This window comes from Centruroides sculpturatus, unplaced genomic scaffold, assembly GCF_000671375.1.
Source record: "Centruroides sculpturatus isolate CEXI.00-Female unplaced genomic scaffold, Cexi_2.0 scaffold1787, whole genome shotgun sequence".
Classification (NCBI taxonomy): Eukaryota; Metazoa; Arthropoda; class Arachnida; order Scorpiones; family Buthidae; genus Centruroides; species Centruroides sculpturatus.
The window spans coordinates 32,418-53,269 of record NW_019385911.1 but is presented as its reverse complement, the minus strand read 5'-3'; the positions used below and the strand labels follow the sequence as shown (position 1 = coordinate 53,269).

At 29.0% G+C, this 20,852-nt stretch overlaps 1 protein-coding gene across 1 annotated transcript in view; it reads right to left on the bottom strand.

Moving 5' to 3' along the window:
• The window catches only part of LOC111612535, a 40,033-nt gene that overhangs the window by 8,799 nt on the left and 10,382 nt on the right, over positions 1–20,852 (bottom strand). The window contains exons 2-5 of the mRNA XM_023353768.1: positions 12,526–12,570; positions 10,634–10,780; positions 10,374–10,558; positions 2,512–2,615 (exon numbers count right to left, since the gene is read on the bottom strand). Of these exons, the coding sequence (XP_023209536.1) occupies positions 2,512–2,615; positions 10,374–10,558; positions 10,634–10,780; positions 12,526–12,570 (481 nt within the window). The remainder of the gene's footprint in view (positions 1–2,511; positions 2,616–10,373; positions 10,559–10,633; positions 10,781–12,525; positions 12,571–20,852) is intronic.

Sequence of the window (20,852 nt, the reverse complement as noted above, 5' to 3'; positions counted from 1 at the left end):
CATTCTGTTTGGTTTACTTAAGCCCAATATCAGCCCTTGAGCTCAAATATTCAACGTTGGTGGGGTGGTGGCAATTATCAACTTCTCAGTTATTCCTCACTGGAATGTTGTCCTCATTAAGTATAATTGTATCCTTGTGACATTTAAGTGCAGCTTATTTATCTAAGAAAGTATATTCTGCCAATTCTGTCATTACCTTGCTCTTTCTGATGTTCCTATATTCTTGCCTTCAGCACATGTACTACTTATATAGCAAGCAAGGTTATAAGTCTCACTTCTAGCCACTGGAAACTATAAATACAGCTATTTTGTTCTTCTGGAATGCTGTCAGAAAACTAAAAAAGTGGTGTTTCTCATTCTTTGCTAGATTATACATTGAAGGTGGTCTGATACTGATAACATGGACCTCCTTCTTAAAATGCTTTTGCACTATTTTTGACATCTCAAACCTTGTAATAATTGTTACCTTCTTATATTCCTCTTTCTGAGGTTTTGTTGAAGTATTTGTTGAAGTATTTGAAGATTGCATAAGTTCCTTCCTTCTAGAAACATTGACATTATGGAAAAACTTATCAGAATGCTGGAATGTATGGGAAACTTCTCTGATGTATCTGAGTTCCATTTCCAAGTACTCTTTAGTGGAAGAATATTTATATGCCCTACTAAAGTCCATTCAAAAGGTTAGACATGAGTCAGCCCAAGCCAGAAAGGACTGTGTCAGATGAAACAGATGGAAGGAGGCTTGTGAAAGCTGACACATGGATCTTATCTCTTTCAGCAATTTTATTTTTTACATTTTAAAAATGTTTTTATACTTTCTTTACCATAAGTAATTTTATTGTCTTATTTTTTTGCAATTTTTATATTTTATTATTGTGATCTATGTGTCAACTCATGTCTCTTCCACTCCTTTCATTTGATATATAGTCTTCTTACTCAGACTGACTCACATCTAGTCTTTCACTGCACAGATTATAGTAATGACCAAAACACCCATTTTGTAGTTGAATGAGCCCTGTGAGAACCAATGTATATAGGAAGATACCAAAGTTGGTTTCCTATATAAGATCATATTTATCTTATCATTGCCCAAATGTATGTAGTAAATATATAATAGATAGAAATTGAACAAGTACACAGATACTAACTTTACTCTTACTTTATTCTTGTTGATAAACTCTTTATACATTTTTGTCTCATTCCGTATGAGTAGCATGTCTGAACATAGCCAAAATGTATTTGCTATACTCTTGTACTACTCTGGTCTCAATAAATGTCAAATAGATCTCTGCAAAATCTCCTGCAATTGGAGATCTAATGGTCATTTCTCGAGTGGAATAAACTTTCCTGTTAAATGCAAAAAACGTGAAATATATTATTCTGTGAACAAACCGTGAAATACTTTTGTCCCACCTGCTACCAAAGGTGAAATATTTCAATCTTAATTTTTAAGCATATATTCCCCTAACTTGAGGGTTGAAAATAAAATCTTGTAATTCATTACTGTGAACATCTTATACACTGCAATTGGTCCAAATCCTTTATTTTCTGTACCACATGGTACAACATAAGGTTCTTGATCAAATGAGCCTTAATAACTGTAGCCAGTCTTTCTTCCATCAGGAATATGGGCAAAAGATATTTCTCCACCACAGGATAAATAGTCCAATTGATGTTGTAGGTCTTGGAAACCCAAATAACCTGGCAGGCAACAGTCTAGTCAAGAGACAAAACAAATTCTGAAGGAAGATTCTTTGTGTTACATATTGCTTTATCTCTTCCAAATCACATTGGAGTAGGTCCGTGGAGAGTTCCACTGTCCCCGTACCTAGCAAGATGTAAGTGAAACTCTTCCAAGTATTTATTTCTTGTAATAATCACTGGAATTTTGTCTTTATACGCCAATGTGATTTTGTGTTTATGATCAGTACAAGGAGAAGTTTCAATCATAAAATACTTTGATAATTTGTTTTCAACATATTTAGTTAATCTTTTTTCTTATAACCAAATGAAAACACCAGACTAACTTTAAACTAGAACTAGTTGGCAAGTTCTTATAAGATACCATAAGAGTACCTCTCTTAAATTAAATCAGCCTGAAAGTCAAGATTAGACAGAATCCAGGTAAAATAATTGAAAACATGTCTGCACAGGGAAGAAATTGAGGGCTTTAGTTTTACTCCATATCCAAACAAACCTCTTGAAATCCAATCTATTATTAATAAGCCAAACAACTTCATATCAATATTTTCTTCCAGAATAATCTAAATTATTACTTTCTAAATTAATTTACTTTTTAAATTTGGTACAAAGTAGTGGCTTAACTGTCTATCTTTAATCTAAATTATAAAATATTTATTATATTAATTAGCCAAGTTCTAGCCTGAAAGTTAATCCATCATCATTTGATTACTAGAATAATTTGGTCTTCATTGTCTATATGTATTTACTCCCTTTTCATAAGCTACTTAACATAAATAATAATCAAAAGCTTAATAAATAACAAATTACCTCCAGCAGTTTCTAGAGGTTGAGCAAGGAAAAAGCACCAGTTAAGATGACTTAAATGCCACAGAAGTATCCATCCAACACCATTTTCTTCTAAATTTCCAAATCTAGTCAAAATATAAAAATTAGCAAAGAATATTCAATTTTTACTTGTCCCAAATTGATATAAACAGTTTGAACAGTTTCTGAAATGTGATTATCAATTATGTCAATAACTATATAATAAAGAATACTAAACCATTGAGCACCAGAATTCTAAAGCCATCTGAACCCTGAGATACTCAGGTTTCAAATGGCTTTATAATGCTGATGCAATTATTATTTATTGATTTTATGATAATGATAATTATTAAATGAGATTAGAAGCTGCATGTACTGTACAAGTCTCATACTTTCTATTTAGTAAAACTGCTACTCAGATAATTTAAAAAAAAAAAATTTCCAAAATTAAACAGTAAGAGTTATTATTATTAATAATTATATGTATTTAAAAATTAAATAATCTTATAAAATTTTAATATTTGAGTATCTATTATTATAAATTTAATAATATAACAAATATAAACAAGAACTTTTTAATTTTAGTATTCTCAACGAATACTAAAATTGAAATGTTCTTGAATACATGTCTGAAATGGTTGATATAAAACACAGTAAAATATGCATATTTGTAATGAGAGATTGCTGATTTTAATAACATTAAATAACTGTTGACATATCCAAAAATTAAGTTTAAATATGTAACCTTTTATACTTATAAAATAAAAGTTCTTATTCTAAGCAGAACTTCAGTTATAGTTTAACTACACAGAGGACTGGATTTGAGGTTTTAATATTTAACTTTAAGTGTAAGTTGCTTTTTTTATAAATACTTATATCCAGAAATATTTATAAAAAAAACAGCTTACACTTAAAGTTAAATATTCAGTTATAGTTATTGTCTTCAGGTAAAATGCATTTTTAAGCTGTATGTTTCATATTATTGGTATCAACCTGGGTGATACTGATAATATGTGATCATTTTAATTATTCATTTACTTGCTATACAGTAATTTTTAAACTGTTGGTATATTTTACTTCAATTATATTTTTAATTAATTAATTATAATTAGATGTCTAACTTCAAGATTAATAATTTATCTCTTGTTTTAGCATGTCTTATTAATAGTCAATAAAACCAGAATTTCATCAATCATCATCAGTATAGATGAGTCCCAAAAGTGATTACAATAAGCAAATTCTGCTGTACTTTGATTCTATAAAAACATGGTTTTATTTTAATAAAATTAAAACAAGATTTAGTATTACATATATGATTCAGTTATTGCAGAAGGTTTATTATACTTATCAAACAATGTTGAAAATGAAATTACATAATTTCAAAGTAATTTTTATTACTCAAAATATTCACTATTGACTTCAAACTTATTCACATTTAAAATAAAAGTCTTTTAATCCCTGTTAAAAAACTTTCATACTCACAGAACTCAAAAACTGATAGCACTTTCAATGGCCATTTGGGTGGAGAATATCTTTTGCTGCAAAAACTAATCAAAGTGATTGAATAAATGATAACCTATGAGGGGAGAATCAAGAGACTATGGTGGATTGGAAGTGTTTCAAATTTAAGCTTCTGAAGTTTATAATGCATTTTTTATATGCTGCATGGTCAAGCATGCAAGAGAAGAATGTCTTCTCTGTTAGACAAAAAAACTGGAACTTTACAATAAACAAACAAATTCACATCTAAATGCTAATTCCAGTAGTAAATGAGCAAATAAACTGATGCAGAGCACAATTGGGTTGTTATACTTATAAACCATCCCTCCAATAAATTTATAATAGAATTGTTAAGGATTTAAACTTGTGCTTAACTTATAAGAGAAAATGAATCATTTTTCGGCTCTCATCTAATGCAAAAGACAAATCCAATGATAAGAAAGCGCCAGGAGTGTACCGCATTCCATTGCAAAATGAATGTTTCAATAGACATATAACATACATTGGATCAAAGTACAGATCACTAGAAGCTAGAATATGGGATCACAAATATGATGTGTCCAAGGGGAAGTATAATACTGCACTAGTCCAGTATGCTACCAAACCCGGGGTTTCTCCATGTTGGGATGAAGCTACTCTTTTACACAGGGCTTTTGACTGACACAACTTATGTTCATTGGAGGTTCTTGAAAATTATATAGTGTGCATGAAGGGAGGTTGCATTAACTTTGACTATATTCAGGTTCCACAATCGTGGAAATATTATTTACAATACCACAAAGCATAACGATAATTTCTGATGTGTAATTATGCATTTAACTTTAGGCAATGTAAAGGAAACAATTTTCCTTATCGAACATCGTTTATACATTAAAACATCAGGCTAACTTTTACAACACCATATATTATATTATTAATGAATTTTTTATAGCTTTAGTTAAATTTATTTATATGTTGTAATATGTAACAATCTTTGTATTCAAAAGCATTTAAATGTTTAAAAATTAGAACACAGCTATATTCGAAAGCTAAAACTTTTCAAAAGATAGAACTGTTTTTTCTGTTTTTGGAATTTTTCCTGACGAGGGCCTCTGAAAGATGGTTGAAGGTGTGAATTTGTGTCTTCTCTGTTGATGAAAATCTCTGTTTTTTCAGCCATTTCCTGCTGGACTACATATGAGCCATTGATTCTGAAAGTGGGACAAATCCATTTTGTGAAAAAAATAGTTAAAGCTAATTCTTATTACAAATTAACATAAAATTTGTTTTCGATCAATTCACAATAAATATCTTTTAATATCAGTATAAATTTGTTACTAATAATTTATATTGTCAATGATATTTACAGCGAGTTGATTTTGAAAGTGAGGAAAGTCCACTCTAAAGAAAAATATGAAGATATGATGGATTTATTACCCTATGTACCACCCATTTATTATGAAAACTTTAAAAATCTGCACCATCTAAACTAAGAAATATAATTATATGCATGCAACTTTTTACTAAATATTTTTTATTATTTTCTTCTCTTTTTCCTATAAAATTAAATTTATTTTTTTGTTTAATTGTAGCTTTTCAAAAAAGTATGAAATGTTGAAATAAAATAAGTAAATAAATAAAATATTCAATTTTTTGTTATTATAACTATATTTTATTCAAAGAAATGCAACGTTTTCAAAAAATCATTGCTTTTGAAAGTAAAACAATTCCATTGGTGAATACCAAAACCACGATTTTTTTCACCTAATGTGGATAACCATTATTGCATATTAAATTTACATGAAATAAAACCAAAATATATATATATAATAAGTCTATTACTACTTACAAATATTTTTAATTTGTGGCGTAGTAAACACTAGTACTGTGTTTTATTCCAAAGACACATGGCAAATTTTCTTTTATTAGTTGAGTTGAACTAATGTTTACACACATTTGTTCAACTCAATGAAAATACAGTACTAGTGTTTACTACGCCACAAATATAAAACAGGACACAGTTTCAAAAAGAAAATATTTTTAAGCTCATTCAAATGCAAACCATTAAATATCTAGCATAGCTACACACCAACTGAATGCCGAAAATCTATCGGGCTAGTTTAAGGCTAATTACTAAATGAATTACGTAACCAATTTGGCTTTAGCCTTATTAATAATTAGCCTTAGCCTTAATAATTAGCCTTAAACTAGCCCGATAGATTTTCGGCATTCGGTTGGTGTGTAGCTATATTATATATTGGATTTAGCGATGTTTGTAAATATCTAGCAATAACATAAAATGGGCTTGCTCAACTTTCAAATTCAACGGCTTATATATTGTAAACAATAGTATGGGAAATTGATCAATATAAACAAGAGTTTCCTGAATTCTTCATTATATAGTTGTCATGCTTTTAGTGTAACCCTGGTAATGTCAAGTGTATATATGTTTGTAACCTGTTAATTTGCTCGGGCTACCTGTATTCTGGCACCTAGCACCCACCCTGTACCTAGTTTACACACTGTTAATCTGCATACTGTACATAGGTTTGTCATCTGTTTTTATGTTTGTTCTATCTGCAATTTGCCAAATAGCACTCAACATGTAACTACTTTGTACCAATATTATTCTGCATACTGTTTTTATGTTTGTTACCTATTAATACGTTTGTGCTATCTGTCATTGTCACATAGCACTCCCCATGTAACTATTGCACTATTGTTAATCTGCATAATGTACATTCGTTTGTCATCTGTTATTATGTTTGTACTGTCTACGATTTGTCTGACAGCTCTCAACATGTAATTTCTTGTAACATTATTAATCTGCACACTGTATTTACATTATTACCTGTTCATATGTTAGTGCTGTTTGCAATCTGTAACATGGCACTCCCAACCTGTATTCCTCTGTAACATTCTTGTTATTGTTTTTTCTGCTGATTATTCCTTATAAAACACCGTCGCAGGACGCCCATGGATTCCAACCCTTTTCTTTTCATCTCCTTTCCTTTCTCACCCCACCCCATCTTCCCCCTTTTTCCATAACACAGGTTGTATCAAAGAGTAATATCTCTACTACTACTACTACTACTACTACTGCTACATAGTTGTCATGATCATTATTGGGATGCAGGATCAATTTGTTTCAATAATATGAGCAAAACTTCACAAAATCACCTTAGATATCATAATCAAATCATAATCTGTAGACTTCTGTGCTGATAAACTGCTGCCAAGTTTGACCTCTTACAGCATAAGACAATGAATTTTTTTTTTACTGAAGATAAATGTCATTTTATTAGGAGTATTAAGTACTGGGCTTGGATGTCATGCCAACAGTTATCTCAATCAAAACTTCTTCCAAAACTTCAGACTATGAGGCATTAAATATGATTAAAAATATTTTAATCTTGCGAGCGCTTTCGACATAAATATGCACGTCATCTTCAGGCAATTCAAAATCGAATAGAGAATTCGAACCATACATTTAAATTTAAACATTAACGATAGTAGCCGTTTTTTGAATNTATATATAATAAGTCTATTACTACTTACAAATATTTTTAATTTGTGGCGTAGTAAACACTAGTACTGTGTTTTATTCCAAAGACACATGGCAAATTTTCTTTTATTAGTTGAGTTGAACTAATGTTTACACACATTTGTTCAACTCAATGAAAATACAGTACTAGTGTTTACTACGCCACAAATATAAAACAGGACACAGTTTCAAAAAGAAAATATTTTTAAGCTCATTCAAATGCAAACCATTAAATATCTAGCATAGCTACACACCAACTGAATGCCGAAAATCTATCGGGCTAGTTTAAGGCTAATTACTAAATGAATTACGTAACCAATTTGGCTTTAGCCTTATTAATAATTAGCCTTAGCCTTAATAATTAGCCTTAAACTAGCCCGATAGATTTTCGGCATTCGGTTGGTGTGTAGCTATATTATATATTGGATTTAGCGATGTTTGTAAATATCTAGCAATAACATAAAATGGGCTTGCTCAACTTTCAAATTCAACGGCTTATATATTGTAAACAATAGTATGGGAAATTGATCAATATAAACAAGAGTTTCCTGAATTCTTCATTATATAGTTGTCATGCTTTTAGTGTAACCCTGGTAATGTCAAGTGTATATATGTTTGTAACCTGTTAATTTGCTCGGGCTACCTGTATTCTGGCACCTAGCACCCACCCTGTACCTAGTTTACACACTGTTAATCTGCATACTGTACATAGGTTTGTCATCTGTTTTTATGTTTGTTCTATCTGCAATTTGCCAAATAGCACTCAACATGTAACTACTTTGTACCAATATTATTCTGCATACTGTTTTTATGTTTGTTACCTATTAATACGTTTGTGCTATCTGTCATTGTCACATAGCACTCCCCATGTAACTATTGCACTATTGTTAATCTGCATAATGTACATTCGTTTGTCATCTGTTATTATGTTTGTACTGTCTACGATTTGTCTGACAGCTCTCAACATGTAATTTCTTGTAACATTATTAATCTGCACACTGTATTTACATTATTACCTGTTCATATGTTAGTGCTGTTTGCAATCTGTAACATGGCACTCCCAACCTGTATTCCTCTGTAACATTCTTGTTATTGTTTTTTCTGCTGATTATTCCTTATAAAACACCGTCGCAGGACGCCCATGGATTCCAACCCTTTTCTTTTCATCTCCTTTCCTTTCTCACCCCACCCCATCTTCCCCCTTTTTCCATAACACAGGTTGTATCAAAGAGTAATATCTCTACTACTACTACTACTACTACTACTGCTACATAGTTGTCATGATCATTATTGGGATGCAGGATCAATTTGTTTCAATAATATGAGCAAAACTTCACAAAATCACCTTAGATATCATAATCAAATCATAATCTGTAGACTTCTGTGCTGATAAACTGCTGCCAAGTTTGACCTCTTACAGCATAAGACAATGAATTTTTTTTTTACTGAAGATAAATGTCATTTTATTAGGAGTATTAAGTACTGGGCTTGGATGTCATGCCAACAGTTATCTCAATCAAAACTTCTTCCAAAACTTCAGACTATGAGGCATTAAATATGATTAAAAATATTTTAATCTTGCGAGCGCTTTCGACATAAATATGCACGTCATCTTCAGGCAATTCAAAATCGAATAGAGAATTCGAACCATACATTTAAATTTAAACATTAACGATAGTAGCCGTTTTTTGAATATAACTATTATAAATAAGATTTAAATTTTAGAATTAAAAACATTTTAAAATATTTAGTCCCATGCTTTAGTCTTTAATATTCAAATATTAATGTAAACTAGCACTTATGGATCTATTCTGTTCGGTTTCTATGCTGTCTATGTTAAGACGCATGTGTGCCAAACATTTTATACGTGTTTACAAAGGGTTTTTAATTTTAATTTAAAATGTAAAATTTACTTGTTCTTAATAGCCACTCTAATTGGCTCTTATGTTATGCATGTTAAGGTGCACACGCGCCAGTTTTTCGTGTTTACAAAATAATTAATAGCCATTCCAATCAAAGTTTATTTGTTTTAAAACACATGCGTACCAATTTTAAATATTTTAAAATGTTTTTAATTCTAAAATTTAAATCTTATTTATAATAGTTATATTCAAAAAACGGCTAATATCGTTAATGTTTAAATTTAAATGTATGGTTCGAATTCTCTATTCAATTTTGAATTGCCTGAAGGCGACGTGCATATTTACGTCGAAAGCGCTCGCAAGATTAAAATATTTTTAATTATATTTAACGCCTCATAGTCTGAAGTTTTGGAAGAAGTTTTGATTGAAATGTCATTTTACCTCTGTACAATGAATAAATTATACTGAATGTAAATAATAATCTTATTTTGCTGTCAATTACATGCATTATGCTTCATACAGAGAAACCATACTACTGACTGTCATCAAATAGTAAGCAACAGTTTTGTTTAAAGGAGTCTTGTATAGAAACAACAAACCTTTTGCAGCAATCTAATTATTTGTTACTAAACATCTTAAAATATTTTTCAACATATAACTAGTTATTGTATTTATAAATTATTATAAATTATAAATATTTTCTTTAAATCATGTAATAGTACTCAAATTAATCCTGTTTTGCTACAAAACTTTTTTCTGTATACCAGCTTATAATGTAAATTTATTTGCTAGTTTTAGTTAAACATTTTAATCTTTTTTTAAACCTTGTTCCAATTTTATGTAATTTTTTTAAAGTCTTAATTTAAAGAAAAACAATTTTATCTGCTATTACAGACATGCTATATGTATGGTATAAATAAATCTAATTATATCTGAATAATAATTAAAAATTTCACCAAATAAATTGAATATATACATACCTATGCATTAATATTCCAGGTTTAGGATTGTTGCTAACAGTCATGGCAACAAGTTGGTCACACTGCATATAGCAATCTCCATGTAAGTCGACATCGTCCGAAATTTCAGCCTGTAACGGATGATGATGAATAGCCGGATCCCATTCTGGCCAAGTTGTTACATCAGCAATAACATTCAATACGCACTAGATGTTTAAATTCATCATTTATTAAAGAATGTTAATGAAAAGACAAAATAAAAATGAAAAAATGCTTCTTACCACTGTTGGAACGTTTAATCTTGTTGAACTGGCATAAACATTAATTTGAGATCCAAAAAATTGGAAAGGAAATGATCTTTGCCAGCATCTCAAACTACAATGATTATCAACAAGTGACCAACCTCTACTTGAACCCACGGGGCAGATCTAAAATCATCAAAGTAATAAATTTACATTTTGACTACTTAAAATAAATTATGAACGAAAAGTTTATTAAATCATGAAATTAAATTTATATTAAAAACATAAAAGTTAATTTTCACACAGTTTTATATATTAAATGTAAAGTTCTATTTTAATACTTTTTAATGATTTAATTCTTACTGTTCTTAAGTTTATTTACAACTACAGTGAAACCTCTATATTCATCATTAATCTGTTCCTAAAGACTTAACAAATATAGAAAATGATGAATATAGAAACAATTTTTCTCATAATAAATAACTGATATTCAATTAAACCATTCCCATCCTAAAAAATGGTACAATAAAAGATTTATGTTTTTTGTAAAACTTTATCTCTATTCTACTAAATAAATACAGTATAGTGGTAGAAGGGGGAGAAGAGTAAGATTATTATTGTTTAGAAGCCATACCATCAGTTAAAACATTAGGTAATTCCAATTATGATCTCGGCATATTAAATTCTTTGGCTAAGTTGGAAACATAACCAAAGAATTTAATATGAAAGAAAATGAAAAATATAAAAGAATTTAACAAGTTTGTCCATTTTCAAACTTAGCAATAATTTTTTTTAATCTCTATTGTTGTTCTAACAGCTTTCCTTTTTTTATTGTTTTTCTTCAGTGCATTTTGTTGAGACCATTGGAACCAGAGTTTTTGAAAATAATCAACGCAAGAACACACACGACGACTGCACAAACCAGACTGATTAACTGCAGCTAGCAAAATAGTGTTGCCAACTCAAAATTCAAATTTATAGGTAGACATTTTAATAAAACTATTCAAATCATACTGTTTCCATTAAAATTGTTTGATTTATTTTATAGCTAGATAGCATTATAAAAATAGCTAGGCCATTATAATTTAGGTAATTTTCATAGCTAGATTGTTCATAAATCCACTAAATCTAGCAAAAACTTAGCTAAATTGGCAACACTATGCTAACATGGCTAGCTGATCAGCATGGGTGTGTGATTGTAGTGCCACTGCTGGTGTTGGGAATGAGGGCAAATACAGAAAATACTGATGAATATGGGGGGGAAGTCATCAAATGTGACAAATATCGAATATTACAAATATCAAGGTTCTACTGTATATTATGTTCATTCTTTAATTTTCTAGATTCTGGAAAATGAGATCTTAAAAGTGTTTATTAATTAAATTAACATAATTCTTAATGAAAACCTAACTTTTATTGTATATTATAAAAAATGGATAATGATGAAATTTCAAAAACTAGTTTATGTTGAAAATTTATTAACTTAACACACAATATTGAAATTAGTTCTACATCATAAGTCATCAAGTATTAAAATGTAGGAATTTCTTAAAGAAATTATCTTAAAATATATCATTATATACAATAATTTATTAGTATATCTTGTAGAAATCATCAATAATATCATTCAGCTAGTCAGTCACTAGTAGTAATTATGACAACTCTCTTGCTAGTCACCACCGTGATAAAGTAAGAGCTTAGCAGTTCCAATAAACCATAGAATGATACATATACAAACAGCTCTAAACTCGATATGTTTGTAAAAAGCCAAACAAATATCAAATTACATCAGGCTACATTTTTCGTTATTATATTTAATTAATTTCTAAATAATTTGTCACTAGAGGGAGATGTTAGGCACCATCTCTTATTAATTTAATAATTATAATAAATTAAATAATTTAGAATATTCCAGAAAATTATTTACTTACCTCTCTTAGAGCTTCTATAATTTTGAAAATTTCAATTGTTTGATCCTAGAAAATAAATGATAATTTTAATTTAAATATTAGTATAATAAAAATAAATTTTAAGAATGTAAACTGAATATAAATGTAATGCTAAATCCAAAATTTAATAAATTTCCAAGAAATTTTACATAAAGTTTTTTTTATTATTTAGTGTTCAAAATATATAAAAATATTAAATAAAAGATTACACAGTAGTAGTTATAATTTTAAAAATTATATACTGCAATATAGATAAAAAAATTATAAACCTATATTGTTTTTTCACCTCTCTTAATTAAAGGTTTGCTGTATTCATACATGTGAGAGTCGAACTTAGTGAAATAAATTGTTAAATATTTTTTTTCGAGGAACAGTTTAGAAAAATAAACAACAAACCGATATTTAAAAAGAACATAAAACTTTTTCCCACGAACTTAATTCCATGTTGAGGATGATACATCCAATGTGTCACCCGGAATCTACGAAAAGACGAAAGAAAACTATTGGACGGAGGCAGTGGGAAAAACCCAAAGATGACCCCCTTTATAAAAAGGAGGGATCGATGCGTAAGAGTCAGTCTCTGGAGTTTGGTGTGAACTGCGGATTTACGTGAACGGATTAGCCGCTACCAGGAACTATTCGAATCGCTGCCGTTCGGGAGGATCACCGCCTAAAGAAATATCAACGTTTGAAAGAACTTTGTGCCAATATCAACGTTCGAAAGAACTTTGTTCCACACAGAGACTCGAGGACTAAACGACTATTTGCCAACTTATATCAAGGTATTTATCCTCGCGCGAATTAAATGTGAACTCTCTCTCATAAATACAGGTAATTGGGAAAGAAGTAGATATGTTAACTGAATTGATTGTATATAGCTTAAAGAGAACAATAAATGGGTATTATGTATAGATTATGTAGAGTGTAATTCCTCTGATTCTCTCTTTACGCCTCCATCCCGGAACTAAGAGTCCACATACACGACTGCTCACACGTAAATTCGAACGTAATGGTCTCTGTGTCTACCCAGAAGACACAGTGGTGTCAGTCCTGATAAATTTGTCATTGCCGTCTTCACTGACGCAATGTCGACCTTTTGGTCCTGTGGTGCTGAAGCATAGAGGGGGCCCTTTGGCATTGTCACATACACATTTTAACTAAATAATCCTGTATTTATAGGTATAGTATTTTGTTCATCAAGTAAAATATCTAAAGGTTAAAATGAACAATTTATTTAATTGCTTCTTCTACATATGCATTTCAAGTTGACATGAACTCTGAATCCCTTTTCAGTGCTACATAATTTGTACATATTCATAAAAAAACAACTGTAGTTGGAGATTAAATTTCAAGTAGAAGTGCATATCCAGTGTTTTATAATTTTATTCATTTTTTAATCTCATGAGGATTATTGGACTTTACATCTTATAAAATTTAATATTTTTTCTCCTTTATAACCTTGGTTTTTATTATATAAATAAACCAAGATGATAAAGGGAAAAAATAGAAAGAAAACAGTCATCCCAAATAAAAGGAAATTACCAAATCCAAAAGAATTATGTCAATCTGTAATTTTAGATGATGATGGAAGACTAATTCACAGCTGCCATGCAAAGCAACACACACCCAATCAACCTTAAAACACAACAATAGTTTAATTACTAAAACTGTCATTGTGGCATTCCATTATGTATTATACCATTACTATTAAAAATGACATTTTAGTAATTAAACTATTGCTGTGTTTTAAAGTTGATTGAGTGTGTTTGATAATGGAAGACATTTGCCAAATCGAAAATGGTAAAGACAAATTTAATAGAACATTTAAACAAACAAAGAGTGGAGACAAATAATGATAACTCAGAACATTGTAAAGATAATAACTACTGATGCCCTTAAACAATTTCTACTCATCAACTAAAGAGTGTTGCAAAATGGACCCTGACTGAAAGGGAAGTGACTTTGTAAAAAGGAGTCTTAAATGAAGCCTTAGCACCTTATTATGAAATTCTCAAAGAAAAGAAAAACAAGATTCAAACAGCAAACAGCTTTGGATTCTTATTTTACTAAGGTGCATAATCCATAGTCTAGTCCAGTGACGGACAAACTTTTTTAGGAAATTTGGCTGGCCAATATAATTTATTATAAAATACAATAAAGACTAAAAAAAATAGTATATTTTGAAAATTCTTTAATTTTAACATCCAGTTCCGAGTTAACTCGGGCATGTTACATAGCGTTACAAAAAATGCAGTCTTTATGGCCCCCAAAAAATTTTCTTTTTGATTTTTGGAATGTTTTTTAAGTCTCCAAATTTTTTCAAAACTTTTTGCCCGTGCAAAAAAATTTTATCGCGATTTTAATTAGCCTTTGATAAGGCTCGATTAAGGCTTAATTGTTTTTTAATGGGATTTTTTTATCAAATTTAATTAATCGTTCTAAAGTTGTAGTGCACGGATTTGACTTCGGTAAAGTTATTTAAAGCTACTTTCTGATGTCAAAAACAACCTCCAATAGTTTTTTAATTTTTTTAATTAATAGATTTTATTATATACACGTTTAATTAAGTCGGGGGGTCGGAAATCGCAATTAAAATTTTAATTTTTTAAAAATATTTTAAAATATATGGCCAGCTAGTATTCACCCTACTTTAAACCCTTGTCCTCCCGAGGAGTCTGAGAATGCCCCGGGAAATCTGACTCCAGCTGTTCTCAAGGTCATCCAGCTGTGTAAACAATGACTCATCAGTGTCAAATTTCACAGAAAGGCGAGACAAAGGAAAATAAAATTTGAAGCTTTTTCTTCAAAATTAAAGCATTTCTTTCGTTTTTTTCAGTTTTAAGTATTTTTAATGCTTAATTACATTAAATTAATTAATCGGTGAGCGGCAAGTGGTTAATACTAATGCAATGAATGAATCTGTGACTGCATTTCTGAAAGTTTGATTATGCAAAAATGGAACATACCCTTAAATGAATTTTTTAAAACATTGAAATTGAAAATTCTATACTACTGTTTTAAAAGTTTGTCCATCACTGACTTAGTCCATCACTGACAAACGACCCTCAACAGAGGCTATCTTTGCAGAACTGAAGTTGCATCTAGTGGCACTGTTGTACAAGATAAACAAAAATAGCTAAATACAATTTCTGTATTTATTATTATTTTGTATTAATAAAAGTTTGGTACTAAATATTTTTTATTGAAATATATAATAATCATCATTCCACTGCTGGATGGTATCTTATAATCTCTTCCATTTTCCCTGTCCAATGCTTTGGTTTCCAAATACACACACATTCATTTGTGAATGCCTGGAATTCATCCTTATTTATTTCATAATAAAATGTATTTACTTTGGACTGATTTTATTTATGCCACCTCCCACCTCCTCTAGGAATGCATCACCAGCATAAATTGAGAGCAGCCTTTATTTATAAAAAGCATTTAATCAAAATACAGTCCAAAAACAAAAATTACAGAAATATTTTACAGAACATTATCATTTCAAAAAAAAAATTAATAGATTTTAAATCATTGTATAGTTAAACAAAAATAATATAACTATACAATGTCAAATGTAGAGCATGGAGATTTTACAGATTTACTCAATCTCTTTAAAACTATTCTTGCACATTTCTTATTATTTTTAATTTTAATAATCCCTATTATATATAAAATATGTAAAATATCCTGAAAATACTAAGTAAATACAAAATTACAAAAATATACCAACATTGTTTTTACCAAAACAAAAAAAAAAAAAAATTGCTTCATAACTGTCTAATTTTAAAAATATTTGAATTTTTAATAATTTAAACATTTATAATTCTAAAAAACATTCCAAATTTAATTCAGGACGATCACCATTATCCAAATTTAACAGTTTTCACATTAAAGGCAACTTTTATTTAACATGAAATTAAAATGTAAAGTAAATTACTGTACTGGACTTCTCTAAGAGACAGCAACAATGGAAGCTCCATTGCTGTCATTTAAAATGATCAAATTTATTGGCAAGCTGGCTGAACTGGCAAAGTATTAAAATTGTTTCTCCAAAGTCAGCAGTTTGAATCAATCAATCACCCAACAGTTACCTTTTCCAAGCTATTACATCAGTCTTCTTAATGATAATTTTTTTAATATGAAATTATTCCAAAATATTTCATAACTATAAAAGGAAAATTTATAAACAAATTACAAGCAGCAATGCTTACAACTTATAGTTGCTTAAAAGCAGGCTTAATGATAAAATAAATATTTTAAAATTCATTACTAAAAAATATGTTTTCAAGTATGTATGTATGTATGTATGCATGCATGCATGCATTTACTTGCTTATTAATTATTATTATTGTTATTATTTTTAAAGTTTTTGCAAATATGCAGGACCAACTTATGAGATTTGACTGGTGTTACAATAATACAACTACTCAAAACTGCACTGATTTCAAACAACACAGAAACCATAAATTGCAACGAAAAGCTTAATTACTGTAATGTTTTTGGCCATATTTAACTGACCTTCCTCAAGTAGAACACAAAAAATCCTAAGTTAATATCAAATTCAAGAGATTCTAGACTAAACAAAAAGTTTTATTATAAAATAAAAAATAAATGTTTTAGAATAAAGTTTATAATGCAGAATCATCTGTCATGTTCATACATTCAGTATTTAACTGTATCTAATTGTATTTTGTTTATCATCAACATGTCAGAATAAAAATAAAGTTAAAAGCAGAAAAGCTATTTTTACTTTCAGCTAAGTAAAATTAGCCTGTAAGGAATAAATATAGAACAATTAGTTTATAGATAATTCTATGATTTTATAATAAACTCTCATCAGTACATTTAGAATATGATATATTAAAATCAGTTTTGAAAATTACTGATATAAAAATTTTTTAAAATTAGATTTATATTTAATATTAGAAATTTTTTATATAATAATAAGAATAATAATATATTTAATTATTCTGGAGAAAGTAGTAATTCAACATCCTCTTTATAAATGGAATAAAAATTATCCCAATATTTACATTTAGATTTTTAATTCTCAAAAACAAATAAATTTTAAAAAATTTGTAAAGGGATTGAAAATACAACAACAAAATGATTTCCACATATATTTTTCAAATCTATAAAAAATTTACTAAACTGTAGTTTCAGACTAATAATGAAAGCTACATTTTTAAGTATTTGAGTTGTTAAATCCACATTCAGAGGAACATATTAAAAATTCAGTAAGCAATTCATGATCTAAAGTAAATGAAGAGACTTCATTCACTTTAAAAATTACTCTTGTATGAATATTGATATTTTTACTTTGATTATAAACTTAGTTTTAAAATCTTTAGACAAACGCATTTTAAAATATTACATGATGAAGCATTATTATAAAAAGAAGAATGATGAATCTTTTTTGCATCAGAAACTACAATAGACAAAATGAACTTTCATTAAAATAAGTTATTCTATTAACAATGCATGAAAACTAATTTTAAAGCAGCATGAATTATTAATAAATTTATTATTCATTCATGTTACTTTTTCCTCTGGCAATAAAATAGCATATATAACTAATTGAATTAATATATAGTATAGCAAATAATTTATATACATTATAGCAAATCATTGTTAGGAATACAAATAATATTACAATCCATATAAAATTATAAGTTCATAAAAATCATAAAAATAGTACAACCTTTACTTTATTCCAACAAAAAATGTTTATATAAAACTAATGTTTGAGCTATCTAATAACTCTTCTTCAGGTTAAAAAAGAATAGCGTGCATTTTAATTGTTTAAACAGCAATAAAATACAGGGTGTTTGGAAAGTCACTGTGCACTTATACATTTATTAACAGATATGTTTCAATATAGAAAACAGGAGGTAAATATGAATGACAATAGAAAAATTCACATAAAAAGGCATTAAAGAATACTATGATACGCTTCTTGTCTAGTCTTCTGAATGGCTTGTGAGCGCTAAGATTGGCTTTACTTTACCACTAGACTTATTACACCACCACAGGACATCAAATTAGATTTAGAAAAACACTATTTTATTTTCAGAATGCATTTCGGACATGGAGTCCCTCATCAGTTTTTTTGCTACAAAATTAATAGGAGGTTAACAATTTTTATAAAAAGACCGTGATTGACAGAAATGAACAAAGAACAAGAAACAAAGTCCACATTCTTTTTGAACAAAGTCCGCATTGTTCATTTCTGTCAATCACAGTCTTTTTATAAAAATTAACCTATTAATTTTGTAGCAAAAAAGCTGATGAGGGACTCCATGTCTGAAATGCATTCTGAAAATAAAACAGTGTTTTTCTAAATCTAATTTGATGTCCTGTGGTGGTGTAATAAGTCTAGCGGTAAAGTAAAGCCAATCTTAGCACTCACAAGGCATTAAAGAACATTTTAAGAAACATTTTATTTTCCTGCAAATGCTTTCGATGCAGCAATGAACATCATAAAAAACATTTTAAGAAAATAAAACATTTCTTAAAATATTCTCTAACATCTTTTTATGTGAAATTTTTTCTTGAGTCAGTACAATTGTTGGTGTGACATCCACTGTATGTATTTAAGTTACTTAATGAATGACAATTATAAACAATGTCAAAAGTGACCCCTATTAGCATCAATGCAGGCTTGGATTCTCTTATTTTGTTACTAAACAGTTATCAGTTGCTCACTTGATTGAATGCTATTATCACTGCTTTCAAGTCATCCAGTGTGTGCAGACAATCTCAATACACTGCAGATTTTGCTGCTCCTTAGATAAGAGTCTGATGGATTATGATTAGATATTTTATACATTCATATAATACATATGATTAGAAAAGTAAACAGTGACTTTCTAAACACCCTGTATTTCATATTAAAAATTAAATAAGTAAAATGGCAAAATTATATTTGGGACAAGACTATGTCTCGGAGATGAAATCACTTTGATGCTCAAGGCAGGTCTCGTTCTCATTCTCCTATCTTCTTTGATATCGGTGCTTTTGGGTGCAATCGTTCAAACTTTGCTGGCTATGACCACGAGATCGTCCATGATGCATCTTCGATGAAATTAATGTATCTAATTTCAAAATTTCTCTCTGTTGCATGTTGGCCCAGGTTGAATTTTTGTCTATGAATTAACGAAAAGTTCCCATTTTTGAAAAAAATAATCGTGGCTATTGTATCATCCGAAATTATTTTTTTATTTTACTCAAACAATATACAGTTTAACCCAATTATAACGTCATCAAATGTAACGACAACCCTAATATAATGTCAAATTTTTATCGGTGCTACGATTTTACTATACTAGATAATGTTAAAAAAAACCCACTTGTAACGACATAAAACTGTTTTAACGTCATATTTGAAGCACTCCCAAATTTACAAAATTAGATTACAAATTTTATTTAACATAGAAGAAACTAGTGTTCAGTCCTAAGGTCAGAGTTCACTTCTTAGAATGACTGTGGGTGGTACTCTCCCCTATCTGACTTCGGTGGGGTGAGGTGGCTGTTTTGCCTGCTTGTAGAAGAGGGTCGCAAGTTTGTATTTTATTTTGACTCGCTTCTCAGTCACCTGACTACCTACAAGTCTGGATTTTTTTTATGTGCAAATGATTATTTGGGCATCTAATGCTCTGTGCCAAATATCAACTCTCGACGTGTACTCCTTCATACCTCTATGCTGGTAAGAACATCGGGCAGTACAATTTTATAAACAAGACATAGTCTTGTCAAAAATAACTTCAGATAAAATAAAACAAATATTTAGAACTGGATTATCAATCCAATTTTAATTTTAGTTAAGGTTGTGTAGTTGTGTTTATTATTACAATAGACCAATACAGTAGTAATGATTGTGTTTTTGTTGAATAATAGAAAAACATATTTGAAGTTTTTATCTATATCTTTAAACTCTTTGAAAATATGAAATTTACTACATTGAATCTAGAATCATTTAAGATTTTAGGACTGTTCATATTATATTCAATATCTAATTATATTTTCCTGTTAAACTAATCAAATCATTAATTTCTATTTGCTTGCACAGTTATCTTTTTAAGTTCAAAAATTAAGAATAGATGTAAATTATCTATTTTGGACAATTTAACAAACATCCAAGCTATAGATAAATTTACAAAAACTAAAAGGTGAAATTTTTAAATATCTTATTCATACCTTATTACTTCAAAATCAAATAGAATTATTACATAGTAAATGTAATCTTTGAATTTTAATATTTTAAAAGTCAATGTTTTGAAATATACACATCATATATAACTCAA